We start from the raw sequence: 17,748 nt of genomic DNA on the forward strand, positions 1-17,748 counted from the left end.
TTGACAGGCACGTGACCGAAGTCAGTAACTCACGAGTGACGAATTAGAACAAGGGATACATTTACAGCTTTCAAGCATGGCTTTGTGGGGCAAAAGTATTTAACTGCAGTCACGTTCAAGTTTAACAATCAAAAGACAAAAACGGCTTTTAGTAGAAATGTTTAATTTAATACCCAAAAGCAATAAAGCAAAACAATCAGATCAAGTACAACGCAGAATATACAAATAAATACCTGTATTCACATTCTGCAACAAACATCCCACTGCTTGGCCATTCGACAATACAAAACAATTTAGCTATAGGCTAATAAGTTATTAAGCTCACACTGACCACACCGCAGTAGAATTCACAAGGACAGCGGCAAAAGTCAGTTTACATTGAGGTGGCATAATATGAGCCAAGGAAAGGAGTTGCTGAAAAAGTGACACCTAATTGTCAAATAAATCTAGGCCTGTGAGGTGAATATTAAACGTGGTCGGTGTCAGTCTCTGTAATTCACTGTGCCAGGAGTGGGACGGCAGATGCCTGACAGACATCACATATCACTCTTCTGACAGGCCTTACTTCCTGTTTCCTACCACTTCACTCCTGGTTGTACCAAAGAAGAACTAAAATGAACCTAGGAGTGTACAACATGCCACGTGATTCCTTCATTGGCGCTTAGTTTAACCGTTAATCATTCATAGTCGCCCAATCGCTGAAATCTCCCTCTTTCCAGTGTTCTCTTCCTCTTTTTTTACTCCATTTTAGATCTCTCCATCTTGGTCTTGAGAATTTCCTGGAATGAGAGATCAGGGATTAGTGTGTAAGCAATGAGTCTCAGCTGAATGATGGCACATCAGACTGGGAGCTTTTTTTCTTCTTCCATGGACATAAAAATGTGACTTAAACCATGGGACAGCAGAGAGAGCAAAGAGAGGCCCTTACCTCCTCCTCATCCAGCATAACAGGCAGGGCTCTGAAGGGATGAGAGAAGGACGGAGAGAGACTTACTGACACATATATCATACCTACACAACATACACAACATACCGCACAGTCTCACACCAGTGCAGCAGCACAAGACCTCGCTAGAATCACTTCTGAAAATGATCAGGTGATGAGGACTGTTCTCACTCACACATCTGCGACTGTACTAGGAATGTTCTCCTCCACCCACTTCAGATCCTCATCCTGAAAACATCCAACAATTCATCCATCATTAATATTTAGCACATTTTAATCCACGGCCTGTGTTGCCATGACACAACAAGTGTCAAGTTCCTTTTAATCATCAATGATTTGTGTGACATGATACATGAGAGCAGATGACTTAATCCGTCCTGAAAGTGGGCGGACCCACCTCTTTACTCAGCAGTTTCTGGGCACCGTTACTGTCCGGTTTTGCACCTCTCATCTTCATCCCCTCTGAAAAAAAGATGATTATCCTGTCAGGTAATCATCCTTGTTTTGATGTTATAGTGAATGTCATAGTCTGATATTTCTCACCAAAAGCTTCATTCAGCATGGGCTCCTTGGCTTCATCCTCCTCCTCGTCCTCATCAATGAGGGGGGAATGGGAGAACCTGCCGAACAAAACAACAAGTCGCAACACAGCATAGATGGACCGCCACTGAAAACGCCTTCACAATGGCAGACAGGTCAAACATCAGTGAAACACCCGTTTACTCCAGGTAAACAGGGAAGTAAAACACTCTGTACGTTCATGGCCATGGGAACGTATTCTGAACAAGGGGTACTGACCGGGGGTGGTGAATACAGACGCTTAACTAACAACATTGATCCAATATACCGCCGCGGGTTGACTATGCGGTGTGCTTGCCAACCTTTATAAGAAAAACTCATATCCAAATAAAGTTGTCTTCCTCTAACTGAATATTATTTTCTGTCTTTATTGTTGGCTAAAAACATGGGTGCTGCACCCCTACATCCCACGTCACTAGGTAGGTTAAAGGCCCGTGCCAGAATGCCCTCTGACCTCTGGCTGTTGGCGGAGGGCCTCAGCAGCACCATGATGACCAGCAGGATGGTGGAGAAGAGAAGTCTCCAGAATGCATCGTCCACCCACAGGTCCCTCCAGCCCTACAGGACAGACCAGCACAGCTCAACTCACAGGTCCTTGGAACAACACGCAGGCACATACATGGGGATGAGTGTAGCTCAGTGGTAGAGCATGGGGGTGAGTGTAGCTCAGTGGTAGAGCATGGGGGTGAGTGTAGCTCAGTGGTAGAGCATGGGGGTGAGTGTAGCTCAGTGGTAGAGCATGGGGGTGAGTGTAGCTCAGTGGTAGAGCATGGGGGTGAGTGTAGCTCAGTGGTAGAGCATGGGGATGAGTGTAGCTCAGTGTAGAGCATGGGGATGAGTGTAGCTCAGTGTAGAGCATGGGGATGAGTGTAGCTCAGTGGTAGAGCATGGGGGTGAGTGTAGCTCAGTGGTAGAGCATGGGGGTGAGTGTAGCTCAGTGGTAGAGCATGGGGGTGAGTGTAGCTCAGTGGTAGAGCATGGGGGTGAGTGTAGCTCAGTGGTAGAGCATGGGGGTGAGTGTAGCTCAGTGGTAGAGCATGGGGATGAGTGTAGCTCAGTGTAAAGCATGGGGATGAGTGTAGCTCAGTGGTAGAGCATGGGGATGAGTGTAGCTCAGTGGTAGAGCATGGGGGTGAGTGTAGCTCAGTGGTAGAGCATGGGGGTGAGTGTAGCTCAGTGGTAGAGCATGGGGGTGAGTGTAGCTCAGTGGTAGAGCATGGGGGTGAGTGTAGCTCAGTGGTAGAGCATGGGGATGAGTGTAGCTCAGTGGTAGAGCATGGGGATGAGTGTAGCTCAGTGGTAGAGCATGGGGATGAGTGTAGCTCAGTGTAGAGCATGGGGATGAGTGTAGCTCAGTGGTAGAGCATGGGGGTGAGTGTAGCTCAGTGGTAGAGCATGGGGGTGAGTGTAGCTCAGTGGTAGAGCATGGGGGTGAGTGTAGCTCAGTGGTAGAGCATGGGGATGAGTGTAGCTCAGTGTAGAGCATGGGGATGAGTGTAGCTCAGATGAAGAGAACTAGAACTACAAGAGATACCCTCTTGTAGTTCATTGCTTTAAACTCCATTGTAACTAGCCTAAATCAACACAACAACCAGCTCATTTTAGAATCAGGTGTGCTAGACTGGGGACTCCTGGATTAGACTCAGTTACCGTTTGGCAGTCCACCAGCTTGAAAACTTTGGTTGTCCAGATGATGAATATAATAGAAGCTGCAAAAGAAGTAACATTCACGCATTCAGAGCAGACATTCACGAGAGACGGCATCCCTCCATGCACTTAACCCTGTGTACACAACATGTTGAACCCCGTTTGTCGTTGCATACCGTTTGTTGCTGTCGTCTGCTTATCATGTATTTCATTCTTTGTTTATTGTCAGTGTATGTTTGTAAAATGCCAAACTGTATAAACACTATGCTAATGTGGCTAATCTGGAATCTAATCTGCCTTGATGTCATCCAGAGAGTTGAATGTCTTCCTACCCACCCAGGACGGAGAAGATGAGCGTGTTGGTGAAGTGCTGGTACAGGGACAGCTTCACCACGTTCCTGCGCAGCTTCAGCAGGCGAGTGGTCTGGGACAGGCTGATGAAAATGTGGACACAAGCTAAGGAACACAAGGTACTGTAATGCTACCGAATCTTGTAACGCACGTGCAATGCACAGTAACATACTGTTGTAACACACACACACACGCTGTACAGTAACAACTGCAGCAAGCTACACACACTGCACAGGAACTGTCTCAGGACAGGTGGAATGGGTGTGACGCCTAACCAGCTAAATGCTAGTCCACGTATGCGTGAACCGCCGTCTGAACAAATGCATAAAGGATATCCACCACATGACGCAGGAGTCGATGAGGGAGAGGCTGAGGTTAGCCACGAGTGCCACCGTTCCATAGAAGCCCTGGAACAGATGAGCTTAAATCACCACCACACGCATGTCAATAAAACACCACTGACGCTAGTAGCCAAAGCCAGCTGGTCCTGTCGATGACGAGTGAGAACTCACGCCTGTGACCCTCAGCACTCCCTCAACCGAGGAGAAGACCAGGTAGAGGAGGCCCACTGCTGCCAGCCTGTGCACGGTGGTCCCCAGCCGAGGCCTGACGGGAGAGAATCACAGGCCAGGCTTTTTGAACTAGCTCTGAGGTTTGTGAACGAGGTGAGTGACGTTTGTGAGCTATAAGTTTGACGTTTGTGAGACATTGCAAACGACAGGAATCTTTACCACAACCATAACTCTACCGCAAGAGCACAAGGTATTCTCAAGACAGCTTTGGAGCTGTTACAGTATAATTCCACCCTTCATACCCTTGCTTTAGCAAAACTCAAAACATGTAGATCAATGGCTTTTACATTACAGACAGATTTATGGTGTGGTTGTCTGTCCCAGTGGAATAACACAATCGGTGTTTGTGTTGCGAGGTTGAACTAACTTGACAATGCCATAGCCCAGACTGACGATGAGAACCAGGATCCGAGCCAGGGATCTCTTCAGGGCGGAGAGAAGCTCAGCAAAAATCACAGCTCCTTGCACTTTGAAAAGAAACGTTTCAAAGGTTAAAGAACTGAAATAGGAATACAGGGGATAGGTAGAGCATTTTACTGCGGATTAGGAGGTCACCAGTTCAAATCCCCAGTATGCTTCTTTTGGATAAAAATGTCTGCTAAATAAGTACATTATTTGGCATCAACATTCAAATATGACATGACTCAACTCACCAAAGTCTCCTCTGTAGCGAATGCTCTGGTACTCAGAGTAGAACACAGCTTTCTCCAACATGCCCAGGATGATCACAGCCCCGATCCAGAACTGGATCCTCAGCAGATCCCTCCAGTAGCAGGCGGACCAGAAGAGCCAGAGGGCCCCGAACAGCACGTAGACGATGCACATGACCATGAAGAACTGTGGAAGAGCCAGGACACACAGACCTTCACCACCAGGCCCACTAGATAGACCTTCACCACCAGGCCCACTAGACACAGACCTTCACCACCAGGCCCACTAGACACAGACCTTCACCACCAGGCCCATTAGACACAGACCTTCACCACCAGGCCCACTAGACACAGATCTTCACCACCAGGCTCACTAGACACAGAACTTCACCACCAGGCCCACTAGACACAGACCTTCACCACCAGGCCCACTAGACACAGACCTTCACCACCAGGCCCACTTGACACAGACCTTCACCACCAGGCCCACTAGACACAGACCTTCACCACCAGGCCCACTAGACATACATTCACCACCAGGCCCACTAGACATACATTCACCATCACCACCAGGCCCACTAGACAGACAGCCTCATAGAGACAGGCTCAGACACCATGTAGGACAGAACTCTCACCATCATCAGAGGCCAGTCAGCAGGAGAGGAGTATTCACGAGGTCCTTTCATCTCCACCGTCACTGCAAACACACAGACAATTTATGCTCAACTATCAATAGAATTGAGAGGATTTCAGTGTGTAAGAGTGTGTGTGTAAGAGTGTGTGTGTGTGTGTGCAGGACAGGACCCGTATTAAACAGGGACTCTCACTTGTGAATGCAAAGCCTCTTGGAAGCTCGTTAGCCACCTCCTCCTCTAACCCTGACCTCCCACTGATGGAGTCTGATGGCGCGGACTGCACCCTCACTATGAACAGGTACGGGCTGTCCGACCAGGCCTTGGCCACCGCGCCGATTTCCTGGGAGGGAGTTGACATCACTTAAACACAATACACATCCATGTAATGGAACAAATTGCCATATGCAGTGCCCTCCTTAAGTACTGGGACGGTCAAGTCCAAATTGACTTTTTTGGTGTACACAGAAGCTTTATGAAAATATAATTAAAAGATTGCTGTGAGACAAAAAGGACAGAATGTCACCTTTTATTTCTGGCAATACCAACACATATACAGTATGTTTTACCAACAAAGAATAACAGCCCTTTTAGAGATCCAATTCCCCAATTAAAATGTTTTTCATATTTCTGAAGTGTACTGAAGTATGCAATTTTGACTTTACTGACCCAATACTTACAGGATTGGAAGGCATCTATAAACAGTAGAAATATATTTATCACGGATAACAGACTCACTGGCTTCTCTGACCAACCCTGAGGGGTGGAGTGATTCGAAGGTCTGTCATCTTCTCTCTGTAATGACAACGTGAGAGTAAAAATGACAGCTGTTTTCCAACAGCAAATTCCCCACTATATCCTGAGGAGAGCCTCTGCGTTGACACTGTTGCACTCACCGACGGGATGCTGAGGGCCTGGTAGGGACTGAAGTCGGAGTAGTACACCTGTGTGACAGAGCGAGAGAGAGAGAGAGAGAGAGAGAGAGAGAGGGGAACATCATGATTCATACCTGATGTTGTACTACCTCAATCACCTGGAAACCTCAAGAAAACACTAGTGCTATTGTTATTGGAAAGAAAACTGTATTATATTGTTGCACTGTGCCTAGTAGCTAAGATGTGGTTATCCTCCACTATGCCTGGTAGCTAAGATGTGGTTATCCAGCACCGTGCCTGGTAGCTAATTAAGCAATAAGCCCCAAGAGGCCGTGGTTTACGCTGATTTTAGAACAGGTAAGGGGAGTTGTTAGGCACGACGCGAAGCGAAGTGCCGAAAACCCCCACAACAAAATAGTTTAATAATAAACCGTCATTCTTCCGCTACTTCAAAGTATAGTTCCTACATAAATCGTTGCCACGCAACAGCCAGATGGACACCTTTGCCGTCTTTTTCAATTTGAAATATTCGATGCGCAATAATATGGAATGTTAAAGAATGTTATGAGGACAACCTGTGAGGTTATGCTGGATTTTACAACGGCATGGAATGCGATTTAGCCAATCACGATCAAGGATGGGAACAACCAGTTTTAGAAGATGTGGTAATCCTATACTGTGCCTGGTAGCTGAGATGAGGTTATCCTGCACTATGCCTGGTAAATACAGACCATTCCTTGACTCTAACCACCGAAATCCTGTTAGAACTATGCACTTCTGATCCTTGATCTACAGTTGTACTTTCTATGTGCACCACTTGCGTGTCCCTTTGAGATCAAACTGTCTCCGTAAATGCATTGTAACGGGATCCCGCTCACCTTGGGCAGGAAGAGGGCAGAGCAGTTTTCAAACAACATGTAGCCTTGACTGTAAAAGCCAGTCCAGCCGTCCCTCAACATGCGGTCCATCCCGAACATGCTCATTGCCTTGCTGTCCTGGGAGGTGAGAAAATGCATGAAACCAACGGGAGAGGCTACGACAGGGACATGCAGTCTGTGGAACCACATCGGCACACGCTGAATACATCCAAATGATAATAAGGATTTAAAGGTGACTTGGCTGCTATAAGACTGGCTGTGTGTGACGCTATGTGTAGGTACGATACTAAATTTGTGTGACGCTGTGAGTGTGTGTGATCCTACATGGCTGTGTGTATGTAACAATGTGTGTGTGTGTGATGTGTGTGACAGTGTATTTGTGTGTGACTGAGCGGGGGGAACAAAGGAGAGGTGTGTACTCACGGGAGTGTTGAAGACCTCGTTGTAGCACACGGATGAGCGCAGGTACCAGCTGATGTTGAAGGCCAGGTTTCCGTCGCACATCGACACATCTCCTTGAACTGGGATGGAGAAAAACCAGCAACCATAGCAACATGAACTCCTTATGTTGTTTATTTGGAAAAAGGATTTCGGGGAGCGGTTAACTGCATAAACATATAGTTAATCAAATGAAGACTTTCAGTACTCACACTTCATGAAGATGGTTGTGTTGGCATACAATGTCTTCCTGAAGACTAGGTCCTGGTCCTAATAACAGAATTTACAGATCCAGATGTTTTGGTTGCTTAGTGGCTTATAGTACAGGCCTAATGCAGTACAGTGTAATAGTCACATTTAGTATAGTGGACAGTTGCACAGTGGCTTAAAGTATGGTATGGTATGGTATAGTAGTCATACATTAGTACTCTGAGAGTCTTGACATGACTTACTATGAATGTCCTGTATGAAGCAACCTAATGCACACATCAAGTGTCAATAAAGGGATTTGCTGTGATCATGAATACAGCAAACCACGCTGCTAGCTATCTTACAGAGACGTAGTTATACTCTGTACAAATGAGTCTGTAATGATGATAGCACACTAACAGCTGGTGTGAGGGGATCGCTATCCAATTACTGTACTCGGAGAGTCACCACCAAAGCTAATAATGAGAAATGACAATAAACAGACACAAACATTATGTCAACATGATGTTGAAAGAGCATGTCATGTGGTCTGGATGGCACGGGGCCGTTGTTAGTGCTACATAGCTAGCCGTATATGGACCAGCAGTGTTTTGCATATTATCAGGGATAATAAACACAACATATCGGGAAAACACTCACTGAAACGATGTCCACATTCCATAGGGACACCTCTGCTGCGGTCCCAAGACGGACTACTGTAACAAAAAACAACAAACATAGCAGATTCGCCGTGATATACGGCATTTTAGCTATCTATCAAGCTAGCTATTTGTATCTATAAAGAACTTGTGCCGCAGTCAGTTCCGGGTTTGATGACGTGAAAGTACAGACAGCTGCAATAGGAGGCAATGCTGTATCAAAACAATGCATAAAACATAAAATATTAATAATTAACAGAATACATTGGCTGTTGTTAGAAATTAAGTTGTATTTTAAGACTTTCAATCAGTGCTATTATGTCATAGACAAGGGTATACTAATTTTACGGGGTCTAACCTTTATACAGTGAGTTGTTTTGAACGCTAGAGGGAGCTTCGCGTGCTGTAATGATCAAACAAATCTCTTCCGCAACAATACCATACACATGCATGTTGTATGTCGTGACAAAGTCCACATGTAATGACCAGATACCATATTTATTTATTAAGTATTTGCAAGAACAGTCTGCGAGAAAATAACTAACGAAATGGCGGACGAAGGTTGTACTGAAACCATCGTGAGGTAACCAAAACGTTTTACTGCGGACATTGACATTTGACTGTTGACTTTTGACTTTTGCTTCCCAGCATGCGCGTGATATGAGACATCCTTTGTAGGCAGATGAACAAGTGGTACATTGTCTACGGCCGTTTTAACTATAATTAATGTCACTGTCCACAAGAAAGCATTGTGTTCCCTTCTAAATTTTCTACACATTTCTAGTGTTGTTCCCGATGATGAAGGTAAAGATAAGTTCAAGAAATGTGACCAGATAGCTTTTCACAGGTTTGTTAAACATATATTACATTAAAAACAATGAAGGTGCATCATTATCGTCATAAATGCTTAACAATATTGTTTTTATTGTTAAATAGGCGACAAGTGCAGGGACCCACCTTGCACTACTATGCTCTATTGGACACCCTTGTGCTCAAAGAGAAAGGGGCGATTTTTGAAGTATTGGAACTAGATTCTCAGGTTTGTCTCTCCAGCTTAATATGCATTTAGGAAATGTGACAGCTGTGAGTGTTGTTAAGTGTTGCTAATCTAGGTGGAGAAGGATACAAGATTAAATGCCAGACCAAGTACTTTGTAGTTTATTAATAAGAAATGATGCAATCAAACAAGAATACAACACACCAGGAGGTCTTCAGTCTAGATCAGTGATACCAGTTGATGTTGCCAGTCTCGCTTCACAGAGTAAAGAGTCACAGAGTAGAGCAAACGAAGGTCTTCGTGAGAATAGTCTTGACAGAAGTCAGAGAGAGTTCTGCCCAGTCCAAATTCTGTCTACCTGCCCAGAGCACACAGGTCTTGTACCCCTCCTAAAAGGGAGGTGTTTGTGAGGTCGTTGGTCAGAAGACAATGGGGAGGGGATGTGGACATCCTATTAGGTGTCAAAGGCGTTCGTGGTCACTGAGGGTGGGCAGTCCAAGGGTCTGATGACATTACAAGGGAAGTGGGAAGACCAGATCCAAAGGTCTGATGACATCACAAGGGAAGGGGGCAGACCAGACACAAAGGTCTAATGACATCACAAGGGAAAGGGGCAGAGTAGACCCAAAGGTCTGATGATGGAAGGGGAAGGGGGGGGGGGCAGATTCAGTGAACCCTACTTGCCTCGAGGGGGAATGTCCCTGTACTTTACTGTAAGTCGCTCTGGATAAGAGCGTCTGCTAAATGAATCAATGCAAATGTAATGTCCAAGAGCAAGGAGTGACATCCTCCACGGCCCAATGCATGTCCTCATCTCCGGATGTTGACTCTTTACTCCCCAGAGCTGTGAGGCCCATTGTACCTGCTCCAGTCCCATAGTTTGACCATCTCTCCTCCCCTGTCAGCATGCTGACCTTCTGCATTCCTCCTCACACCAAAAGTGACATTCCTCAGAACATGGTTCTGGTGCATAAGTTCATCTGTTCTTATTGAAGCATTGATTACAGTTGGAATATGTTCAGCAGTTTCATTACACATTTGGTATCATTGAGGTGTTGATTGTTATAGCAGCATTGAATTAGCAGTATCGATGGAATTCCTCTACAGTGTGAGCCTCAGCGTTGAGCAGAAACCTCGTCTTCCTGATCCCAGGTGAGACTGCTGCTCACCATATCAGCAATCAGTAACGGAAACGCTGTCAGGATCTTCATTGATGAGCTCCAGCCCATTAAAGCTCGCTACCGGGTCCAAGATGTCCTGATTCAAGAGCCTGTCTGTGAACCGTAAGAACCGCAGAGTGCTTCAGCTATGGTTTTGATGAGATTGTTGCACTGTGCCTGGTGAGGTGATGTTTTTGCACCGTGCCTGGTACAAACCACTCCATGGCTCTAACCACTGACATGTCATTAGAACTATGCACTCTGGATCCTAGATTTCCTGGTGTACTTTCTAAATGCTGTTTTTGTATGTCACTTTGGATGAAAGCATCTGCTAAATGAACAAAATGTTTATGTACTCCTCGTACATCTATCGTTAACCGTTTCATTGATTCGACCCTGTTCAGCCCGGGTAGGTTTCCAGACTGTTCTTGAGGTGACCTCTCAGTGTTCCTCTGGCAGGCTGAGGGTCCAGCAGAGGAGGGGGGACTCGGTGTCTCTCACCTGGGGACTGGGCCAGCACCAGGCCAGGGTGTGGAGCCGGCCTCTTCGTGTGGAGGTGTTGTGTGGAGAGGAGGTGGTGGTCACATTCAACCCAACAGACAAACTGCGCTTTGAGACTCTCCAGAACCAATCCAGGTAAAGACAGGAGGGGGGAAAGGAGAGAAGATCGGTTGGATAGAAGTTGTGGAGGAGAGGAGAGGAAAGGGAGAGGAGGGACGGGAGCTTAAGGAAACAAGCATTCTCTAACAGAAATGTGCCCTTTTTTTCTAACCTCTTTTCTCCCAGAACCTCCCAGACTGAGGTGAGCATGTCTGAAATCAGTATGAAACAAAACATTCTTCTCCTTGCTGTTCATCTGGATCTCGTCTGACTTTGCCACACGGTTTGGTTCCCACAGAATCATGACGACCAGTCAGGTTTACACAGAGAGACTTTCAGACAGTTTGTTGACATCCAAGCCAATGGTAGATCCACACTTTGATTAATCCAACTCAAACCCAGTCCTGACCCCTGACCCCCTAGTGACCATCTCGTTCCCTCCGCAGGCCCCAGTAGTGTGGGAGCTGACTTCAGGCTCCATGGGTTCAGACATGTGTACGGACTCCCTGAACACGCCGACAGCCTTCTGCTCAAGGACACCAGGTTAAATCATTTTAGTTTATATCTTGTCTAATGCCTACTGATGGTAGTGTTGCAAGGCTAATGTAGGCGCTGCTAGGCAAATACTAGCGCTGCTACGCTGATGCTAGTGTGCTAGGCTAATATTAGCGTTGTGCTTTCCCCAGGGGCAGTATGCCGTATCGCCTCTACAACCTGGACGTGTTTGCTTATGAAACCAACAGCCGTCTGGGGCTGTACGGCTCGGTACCTCTGCTGCTGGCCCACAGGCCTGACAGAACCCTGGGGCTGTTCTGGCTCAACGCCTCCGAGACTCTGGTGGACGTCCACTACACCCCCAGCCATGAGGAGGTAACACACACATAGAGCTGGGCGATATATAAAAAATGTGATATCTCGATATATATCTCGATATGTATGCTAAAGATTTTCTTTTGCCCCCATTAGAAAACAACAAAAACATTTAGATAGAACAGCTATTGTTACAAAGTTCAAAATGTGTAGTGCAAATGTAATCAGTTGCCATAACATGGTACTTGCAACTTGACAAAATGGACCTCACATGGAACAATTCATGCAGTGGTCCTTATGTGACAGGACAAAAAGAGAGCCAAAGAGAGTGCCTGTGCGCGTGCAATTTTCAGTTTGTCTGTGTGTGTGAACACAGATGAGCCAGACGGCGATCTTAAAACACGAGCAACACAAGGATAAATAACGATATTCACGATAGACACAGCCATGAGCGGATAACACAGACACACAGCTATGAGGAAGTAACATATATAAAATGATTGCCTTCATATGTGCCTCCCGTGAAGAGGAGCAGGGTTCCTCCTCAGACAGACGTGGGCTGGCTGTCGGAGAGCGGGGTGCTGGACTGCATGGTGCTGCTGGGCCCCACCCCCTACCTCGCCTTCAGCCAGTACGCTCAGCTCACAGGTACAGCATGCCCCCCCCAACACACATACAGACACACACACACACAATTTGGGGGGTTAAAAAATGTTGGGATATTATTATTGTTCCTCGACTCTGACCACTGAAATACGGTTGCACTTCTGATCTTCCAGTTTCTGCTGTACTTTCTTTGCACTTGTATGTCGCCCTGTGTACAAGCGTCTGTTGAATTGTGTAAACATATTAAAAGTAATCCAATGAAAATGGTCTCTCTGAGATAAATGAATGAGGCTCTGCTCATTATTACTGCAACATAGGGTTGTTTCGTTCAGCTGGACATTAGAGTTTCTAAATGTGGTCTGGTCAGGCCCGCAGGCCCTGCCCCCCCTCTTCTCTCTGGGGTACCACCAGAGTCGCTGGACCTACGACGACGAGGCGGACGTGAAGGCGGTGGACGCCGGCTTTGACCTTCACTCCATCCCCTATGATGTCATCTGGCTGGACATCGAGCACACGGACGGGAAGCGCTACTTCACCTGGGACCCGGTCCACTTCCCCGATCCGCTCGGTCTTCAGCGCCATCTGGTGGCCCGGAAGAGGAAGGTCAGGGTGGCTCCTGTGTTTCTGCTTGGTGGATGGCTCCACAGGTTGAGGTTGGTTACAGCTGACCTGTGGGCCTCTGGGAAGCCGTCGTTGACATTGCTGATGAACATGGCTGTAGAAATCAAATATGATTGGATGTTTGTTGTGCCGCTGACACTAACATCTTGTCGTTGGTCACACATGTTGCAGTTGGTGGTCATCAGTGATCCTCACATCAAGATTGACTACGAATGGCCGTTATACAATGAGGCGAGAAATGGTGGCCATTTTGTGAAGGACAGAGAAGGGAATATCTATCAGGCATCATGCTGGCCAGGTCCGTTTCTTGTAATCTAATATGTTAATTTAGCAGACGCTTCTATCCAAAGCATCATACAGGCCTCTTATCAGTGAAATGCTCTACCCCCCTTCCCAAATCATTCTCAAATCATTCAATTTTGCTTTGTCCTTCGGCCCCCCCCCCAGGTGAGTCCTGCTACCTGGACTACAACAACCCCGCCACTCGTTCCTGGTACTCCAGACAGTTCAGCCTGGACAAGTACCCTGTGAGTGAGCACAGCTGAGCACAGCACCCCTGGAACATGCCAGCTGACCAGGTATCTGGAAATCCTAACAACTTGTGTTTGCCTGCGGCCCAGGGCTCCACACCCTCCCTGTTTGTGTGGAACGACATGAACGAGCCCTCGGTGTTCGGGGGCCCAGAGCAGACCATGCCCAAGGACACAGTGCATCATGGGGGCTGGGAGCACAGGGACCTCCACAACCTCTATGGCTTTCTCCAGGTGACCCCCCCCCCCCCCCCCCCCCCCGGCAGCACAGAGGCAGGGAGTGGAGTGTGTGACAGTGTGTGTGTATGGAGTGTGTAACACAGTGTGTGTGTATGGAGTGTGTAACACAGTGTGTGTGTATGGAGTGTGTAACACAGTGTGTGTGTATGGAGTGTGTAACAGTGTGTGTGTATGGAGTGTGTAACACTGTGTGTGTGTATGGAGTGTGTAACACTGTGTGTGTGTATGGAGTGTGTAACACTGTGTGTGTGTATGGAGTGTGTAACAGTGTGTGTGTATGGAGTGTGTAACACTGTGTGTGTGTATGGAGTGTGTGACAGTGTGTGTGTATGGAGTGTGTAACAGTGTGTGTGTATGGAGTGTGTAACAGTGTGTGTGTATGGAGTGTGTAACACTGTGTGTGTCCCTCCCAGCACATGTCCACGGCGGAGGGCCTGGTGACCCGCTCAGCAGGGTCAGAGAGAAGCTTTGTCCTGTCTCGCTCCTTCTTTGCTGGCTCTCAGAGGTTTGGTACGTTTCCAACAGGGATGCTTCTGTTACAAACATGGTTGGTGCGTTTCACACTGAGGTTTGGTAGAAACAAGAGAAAATGAGGTAAAAAAGAGATAACTCAGTTATGTATGTATGTGTGTGTGTGTGTGGGTGTGTGTGTGTGTGTGTGTGTGAGACAGGTGCCGTGTGGACCGGTGACAACGTGGCGTCCTGGGAGTATCTCCAGATCTCCATCCCCATGCTCCTGTCTCTCAGTGTGGTGGGCGTGGCCTTCTGTGGAGGTGAGGACTGGACGTGGGACCTGAAACAAGACAGCTGTGACGTCACAAGGCGTGACGTCGCGAGGCAACACCTTCAATGCCTTAAAACAGCAACAATAGATGATCCGCTCCGGTTAACCTACATTTGCTGAAGAAAGTGTGACAGAATGGAATAAAGTCCTTTGACCTTGCCTGCTGTTTGATAACCATCAATAACTGTGGCACTAAGCATAGAAACTGTTAACAGGTGTTAGATGCTGACTAAACTGTGTGTGTGTGTGCTCCAGCGGATGTGGGTGGGTTCGTGCAGGACCCAGACCCAGAGCTGCTGGTGCGCTGGTACCAGGCCGGCTCCCTGCAGCCCTTCTTCAGAGGCCACTCCGCCAAGACGGCACGCCGCCGAGAGCCCTGGCTGTTTGGGGACGACGTCACGGCAGCCGTCCGCAGCGCCGTCCAGAGCCGGTACCGCCTGCTGCCCTACTGGTACACCCTCTTCTACCTCAGCCAGCGCTGCGGCCTGGCCCCGCTACGGTGAGGGCTGCCCCTGCTGGGGGGGAGGGAGTAGTGAGGCCGCCTGCACCTGTGCTGACTGGACCATGGCTTTGAATCAAATTCATAAATACATGTCTTGTAAATGTACAAATGTCAATGTTCGGATTGATCTTCTACCTGTGTGTTAACCTCAGACCGCTGTGGGTAGAATTCCCCAGAGAGGAGAACACCTTCTCTGTGGACCACCAGTACATGATCGGTGAGGATGGATCCTCATCTGTTGCTGTCAATGAAGGGAGAGAATGGATGGATGGATTTAGTGAAGAAAGAATGTATTTAGTGAATAGAGAAGGTTCTGTATGCATGACATGTTTTCTGAAAGGTCGTGCCAAATACACATTTAGATCCTGGATGGACACGAGTTTTATTCGATTCAAGATGCTATTGTACTCTATTCTACTCTGCTCTACTGTTATCTGCTCTGCCTTATTTGACTCTACTCCATTTGACTCTACTCCAGCGTACTGTACTCTACTCAGCTCTATGATATTCTATCTTCAGTCCTGCTGAATGCTGTACCGCAGGTAGACCAGTGTTGTAACAGTTGTGTGTCCGTGCAGGGGCTGCCCTGCTGGTCTGTCCTGTAACTGAAGCTGGGGCTGGAGAGGTCCAGGTGCTACTTCCTGGCTCTGGGGAGGTAAAGCTGTCGCCTCCCTCTTGTCGTCCGTGGGCACGGTGATGATTGTCGTTGTCATTCATTGTGTCTGAACTGGTGTAGGTCTGGTATGATGTGCTCTATCTGCTCTAGATCTGGTATGATTTGCTCTATCTGCTGTAGGTCTGGTATGATGTGCTCTATCTGCTCTAGGTCTGGTATGATGTGCTCGATCTGCTGTAGGTCTGGTATGATGTGCTCGATCTGCTGTAGGTCTGGTATGATGTGCTCTATCTGCTGTAGGTCTGGTATGATGTGCTCTATCTGCTGTAGGTCTGGTATGATGTGCTCTATCTGCTCTAGGTCTGGTATGACGTCCAGTCGATGGAGCAGGTCAGAGGAGGCCAGACCGTGAGGGTGCCAGTGACCCTGGACACAGTGAGTTAAATCACATCAGACTACTTTATATTACATTCAATTGTTATCGGCTGTCATTTGACGAGCTCAGAAATGTGATTTAAATAGAAATATATATATCTAAGAGGATACTTTCTTTTGTGCAGCAGCATCAAACATAGAAACATTCTCTCCTGTCTGCCTTCCACCCCGTGTCTCATCCCCTCCTTCCACCCCCTGTCTCTTCCCCCTGTGTGTCCAGGTCCCTGTGTTCCAGCATGGGGGCACGGTGGTGCCCAGGAGAGCAGGCTGTGGCTCCTGCACAGCTGACCTGGAGCTCCTCCCCTTCTGCCTCACCGTGGCGCTGGGCTCCAACGTGAGCATTTGGAGTTCAAATAGATCAACAGAATCATCTTAACTCAAAAAGATGGCGGGAATATATTTGAGGCCTCTACTTGATGACTCGGCACATGTTCTTTGGACCTTTGTGAGGTAACTGGCATCTTGACTGCAGTTCTCCCTCCGTCCTGCAGAGCGGCGCTGTTGGAGAGCTGTACCTAGACGACGGCCACTCTTTTGGGTACCGGGACAGAAAAGACTTCTGCCTGCGCCGATTCAGCATGCTCTCAGGCCGTCTGGTCTGCTGGTGAGGCACGCACACACACACACACATATTCACAAATGGACAGGTACTGCACAAACACACACACTGCACATTCACACACAAACACACACATCCTGTACTCTAGCTATGAGAGCGTTGATCTCACTGACGGTGACAATGAAATCAACAACATTAATCCAAGACTGTTGTGGTGTTACCATGGTGACCTCCAGCTGTGCCAGCGAGGAGGGCCGCTTCGTCTCTGGCAGCGTGGTGCAGTCTGTCATCGTCATGGGGATGAGTAAGAAGCCCTCCAGAGTGACAGCACACATCTCAGGTGAGGCTCTGTGACATCCTGCCGCCATGGTAACTATGTACACGCCAAGGGCTATAGGTGAGCGGCTGAAAGTCTAGCAACTACCCAACAAGTAAATACAGAAATTACTGTAATGACAGAGGGTTTCCTTGTTTTTACTTAGGTATAAACCTTAAGTAATTGAACTTAAGTAGTGAAATTATAATAATATGATACCTGTGATTCACCAGCTGTGGTTGTGTATAGAGGCCTTCGCTGGTGTTCTAGTGACTCAGCGTTTTCCTTCCAGCAGGTTCCAAGTCTGTCCCTGTGGAGTTTGGGTTTGAGGAAGCAGGGCACGTTCTGACGGTGACAGGACTGAGCCTGAAGGTGGAGGAGGACTGGGAGATCCACACAGAGTAGGGGGCCAGAGGAGGAGGAGTAGGGGCTGGGACTGGAGGAGTAGGGGCTGGGACTGGAGGAGTAGGGGGCTGGCGGTGGAGGAGTAGGGGCTGGGACTGGAGGAGTAGGAGGCCAGAGGTGGAGGAGGACTGGGAGATCCACACAGAGTAGG

General features: G+C 47.7%; 2 protein-coding genes across 2 annotated transcripts; one reads left to right on the forward strand and one right to left on the reverse strand.

The window, feature by feature from the left end:
- Positions 1-146: 146 nt before the first annotated feature.
- LOC124463416 (transmembrane protein 87A-like) lies at positions 147-8,600 on the reverse strand. Its single transcript, XM_047015146.1, has 20 exons — positions 8,418-8,600; positions 7,781-7,838; positions 7,554-7,651; positions 7,131-7,247; positions 6,274-6,321; positions 6,116-6,172; positions 5,573-5,720; positions 5,381-5,442; positions 4,749-4,932; positions 4,463-4,562; positions 4,036-4,129; positions 3,859-3,930; positions 3,509-3,617; positions 3,176-3,234; positions 1,980-2,083; positions 1,490-1,566; positions 1,344-1,408; positions 1,122-1,174; positions 929-959; positions 147-779 (listed from the first exon to the last, which is right to left on the reverse strand). Exons 1-20 carry the CDS (start codon positions 8,520-8,522, stop codon positions 738-740), a joined length of 1,683 nt encoding a protein of 560 aa, XP_046871102.1. The 5' UTR covers positions 8,523-8,600; the 3' UTR covers positions 147-737.
- An 82-nt stretch (positions 8,601-8,682) lies between these two features.
- Positions 8,683-17,597, forward strand: ganc (glucosidase, alpha; neutral C). The gene is made up of 25 exons (XM_047051670.1): positions 8,683-8,999; positions 9,201-9,263; positions 9,353-9,455; positions 10,566-10,696; positions 11,033-11,209; positions 11,360-11,375; positions 11,472-11,538; positions 11,620-11,716; positions 11,860-12,043; positions 12,511-12,631; positions 12,957-13,192; positions 13,382-13,508; positions 13,658-13,737; positions 13,831-13,974; positions 14,394-14,490; positions 14,652-14,753; positions 15,020-15,263; positions 15,419-15,483; positions 15,845-15,921; positions 16,003-16,014; positions 16,243-16,317; positions 16,538-16,651; positions 16,809-16,921; positions 17,113-17,216; positions 17,488-17,597. Exons 1-25 carry the CDS (start codon positions 8,965-8,967, stop codon positions 17,595-17,597), a joined length of 2,694 nt encoding a protein of 897 aa, XP_046907626.1. The 5' UTR covers positions 8,683-8,964.
- The last annotated feature ends 151 nt before the right edge of the window (positions 17,598-17,748 follow it).

The sequence above is a fragment of the Hypomesus transpacificus genome, chromosome 3, assembly GCF_021917145.1.
Source record: "Hypomesus transpacificus isolate Combined female chromosome 3, fHypTra1, whole genome shotgun sequence".
NCBI classification, from domain to species: domain Eukaryota; kingdom Metazoa; phylum Chordata; class Actinopteri; order Osmeriformes; family Osmeridae; genus Hypomesus; species Hypomesus transpacificus.

What these genes read in the sequence shown, in the direction of transcription:
- LOC124463416 (XM_047015146.1), bottom strand. Translation starts at nt 8,522, where the DNA reads ATGCCGTATATCACGGCGAATCTGCTATGTTTGTTGTTTTTTGTTACA. An exon ending in ACTCCTGCGTCATGTGGTGG is followed by an intron (nt 3,618 to 3,858) that starts ATATCCTTTATG and finishes GCTTGTGTCCAC; the next exon opens with ATTTTCATCAGCCTGTCCCA. An exon ending in CCTAGTACAGTCGCAGATGT is followed by an intron (nt 960 to 1,121) that starts GTGAGTGAGAAC and finishes TCATCCCTTCAG; the next exon opens with AGCCCTGCCTGTTATGCTGG.
- ganc (XM_047051670.1), top strand. Translation starts at nt 8,965, where the DNA reads ATGGCGGACGAAGGTTGTACTGAAACCATCGTGAG. An exon ending in TCAGCCTGGACAAGTACCCT is followed by an intron (nt 13,738 to 13,830) that starts GTGAGTGAGCAC and finishes CCTGCGGCCCAG; the next exon opens with GGCTCCACACCCTCCCTGTT. An exon ending in GGGCGTGGCCTTCTGTGGAG is followed by an intron (nt 14,754 to 15,019) that starts GTGAGGACTGGA and finishes TGTGTGCTCCAG; the next exon opens with CGGATGTGGGTGGGTTCGTG.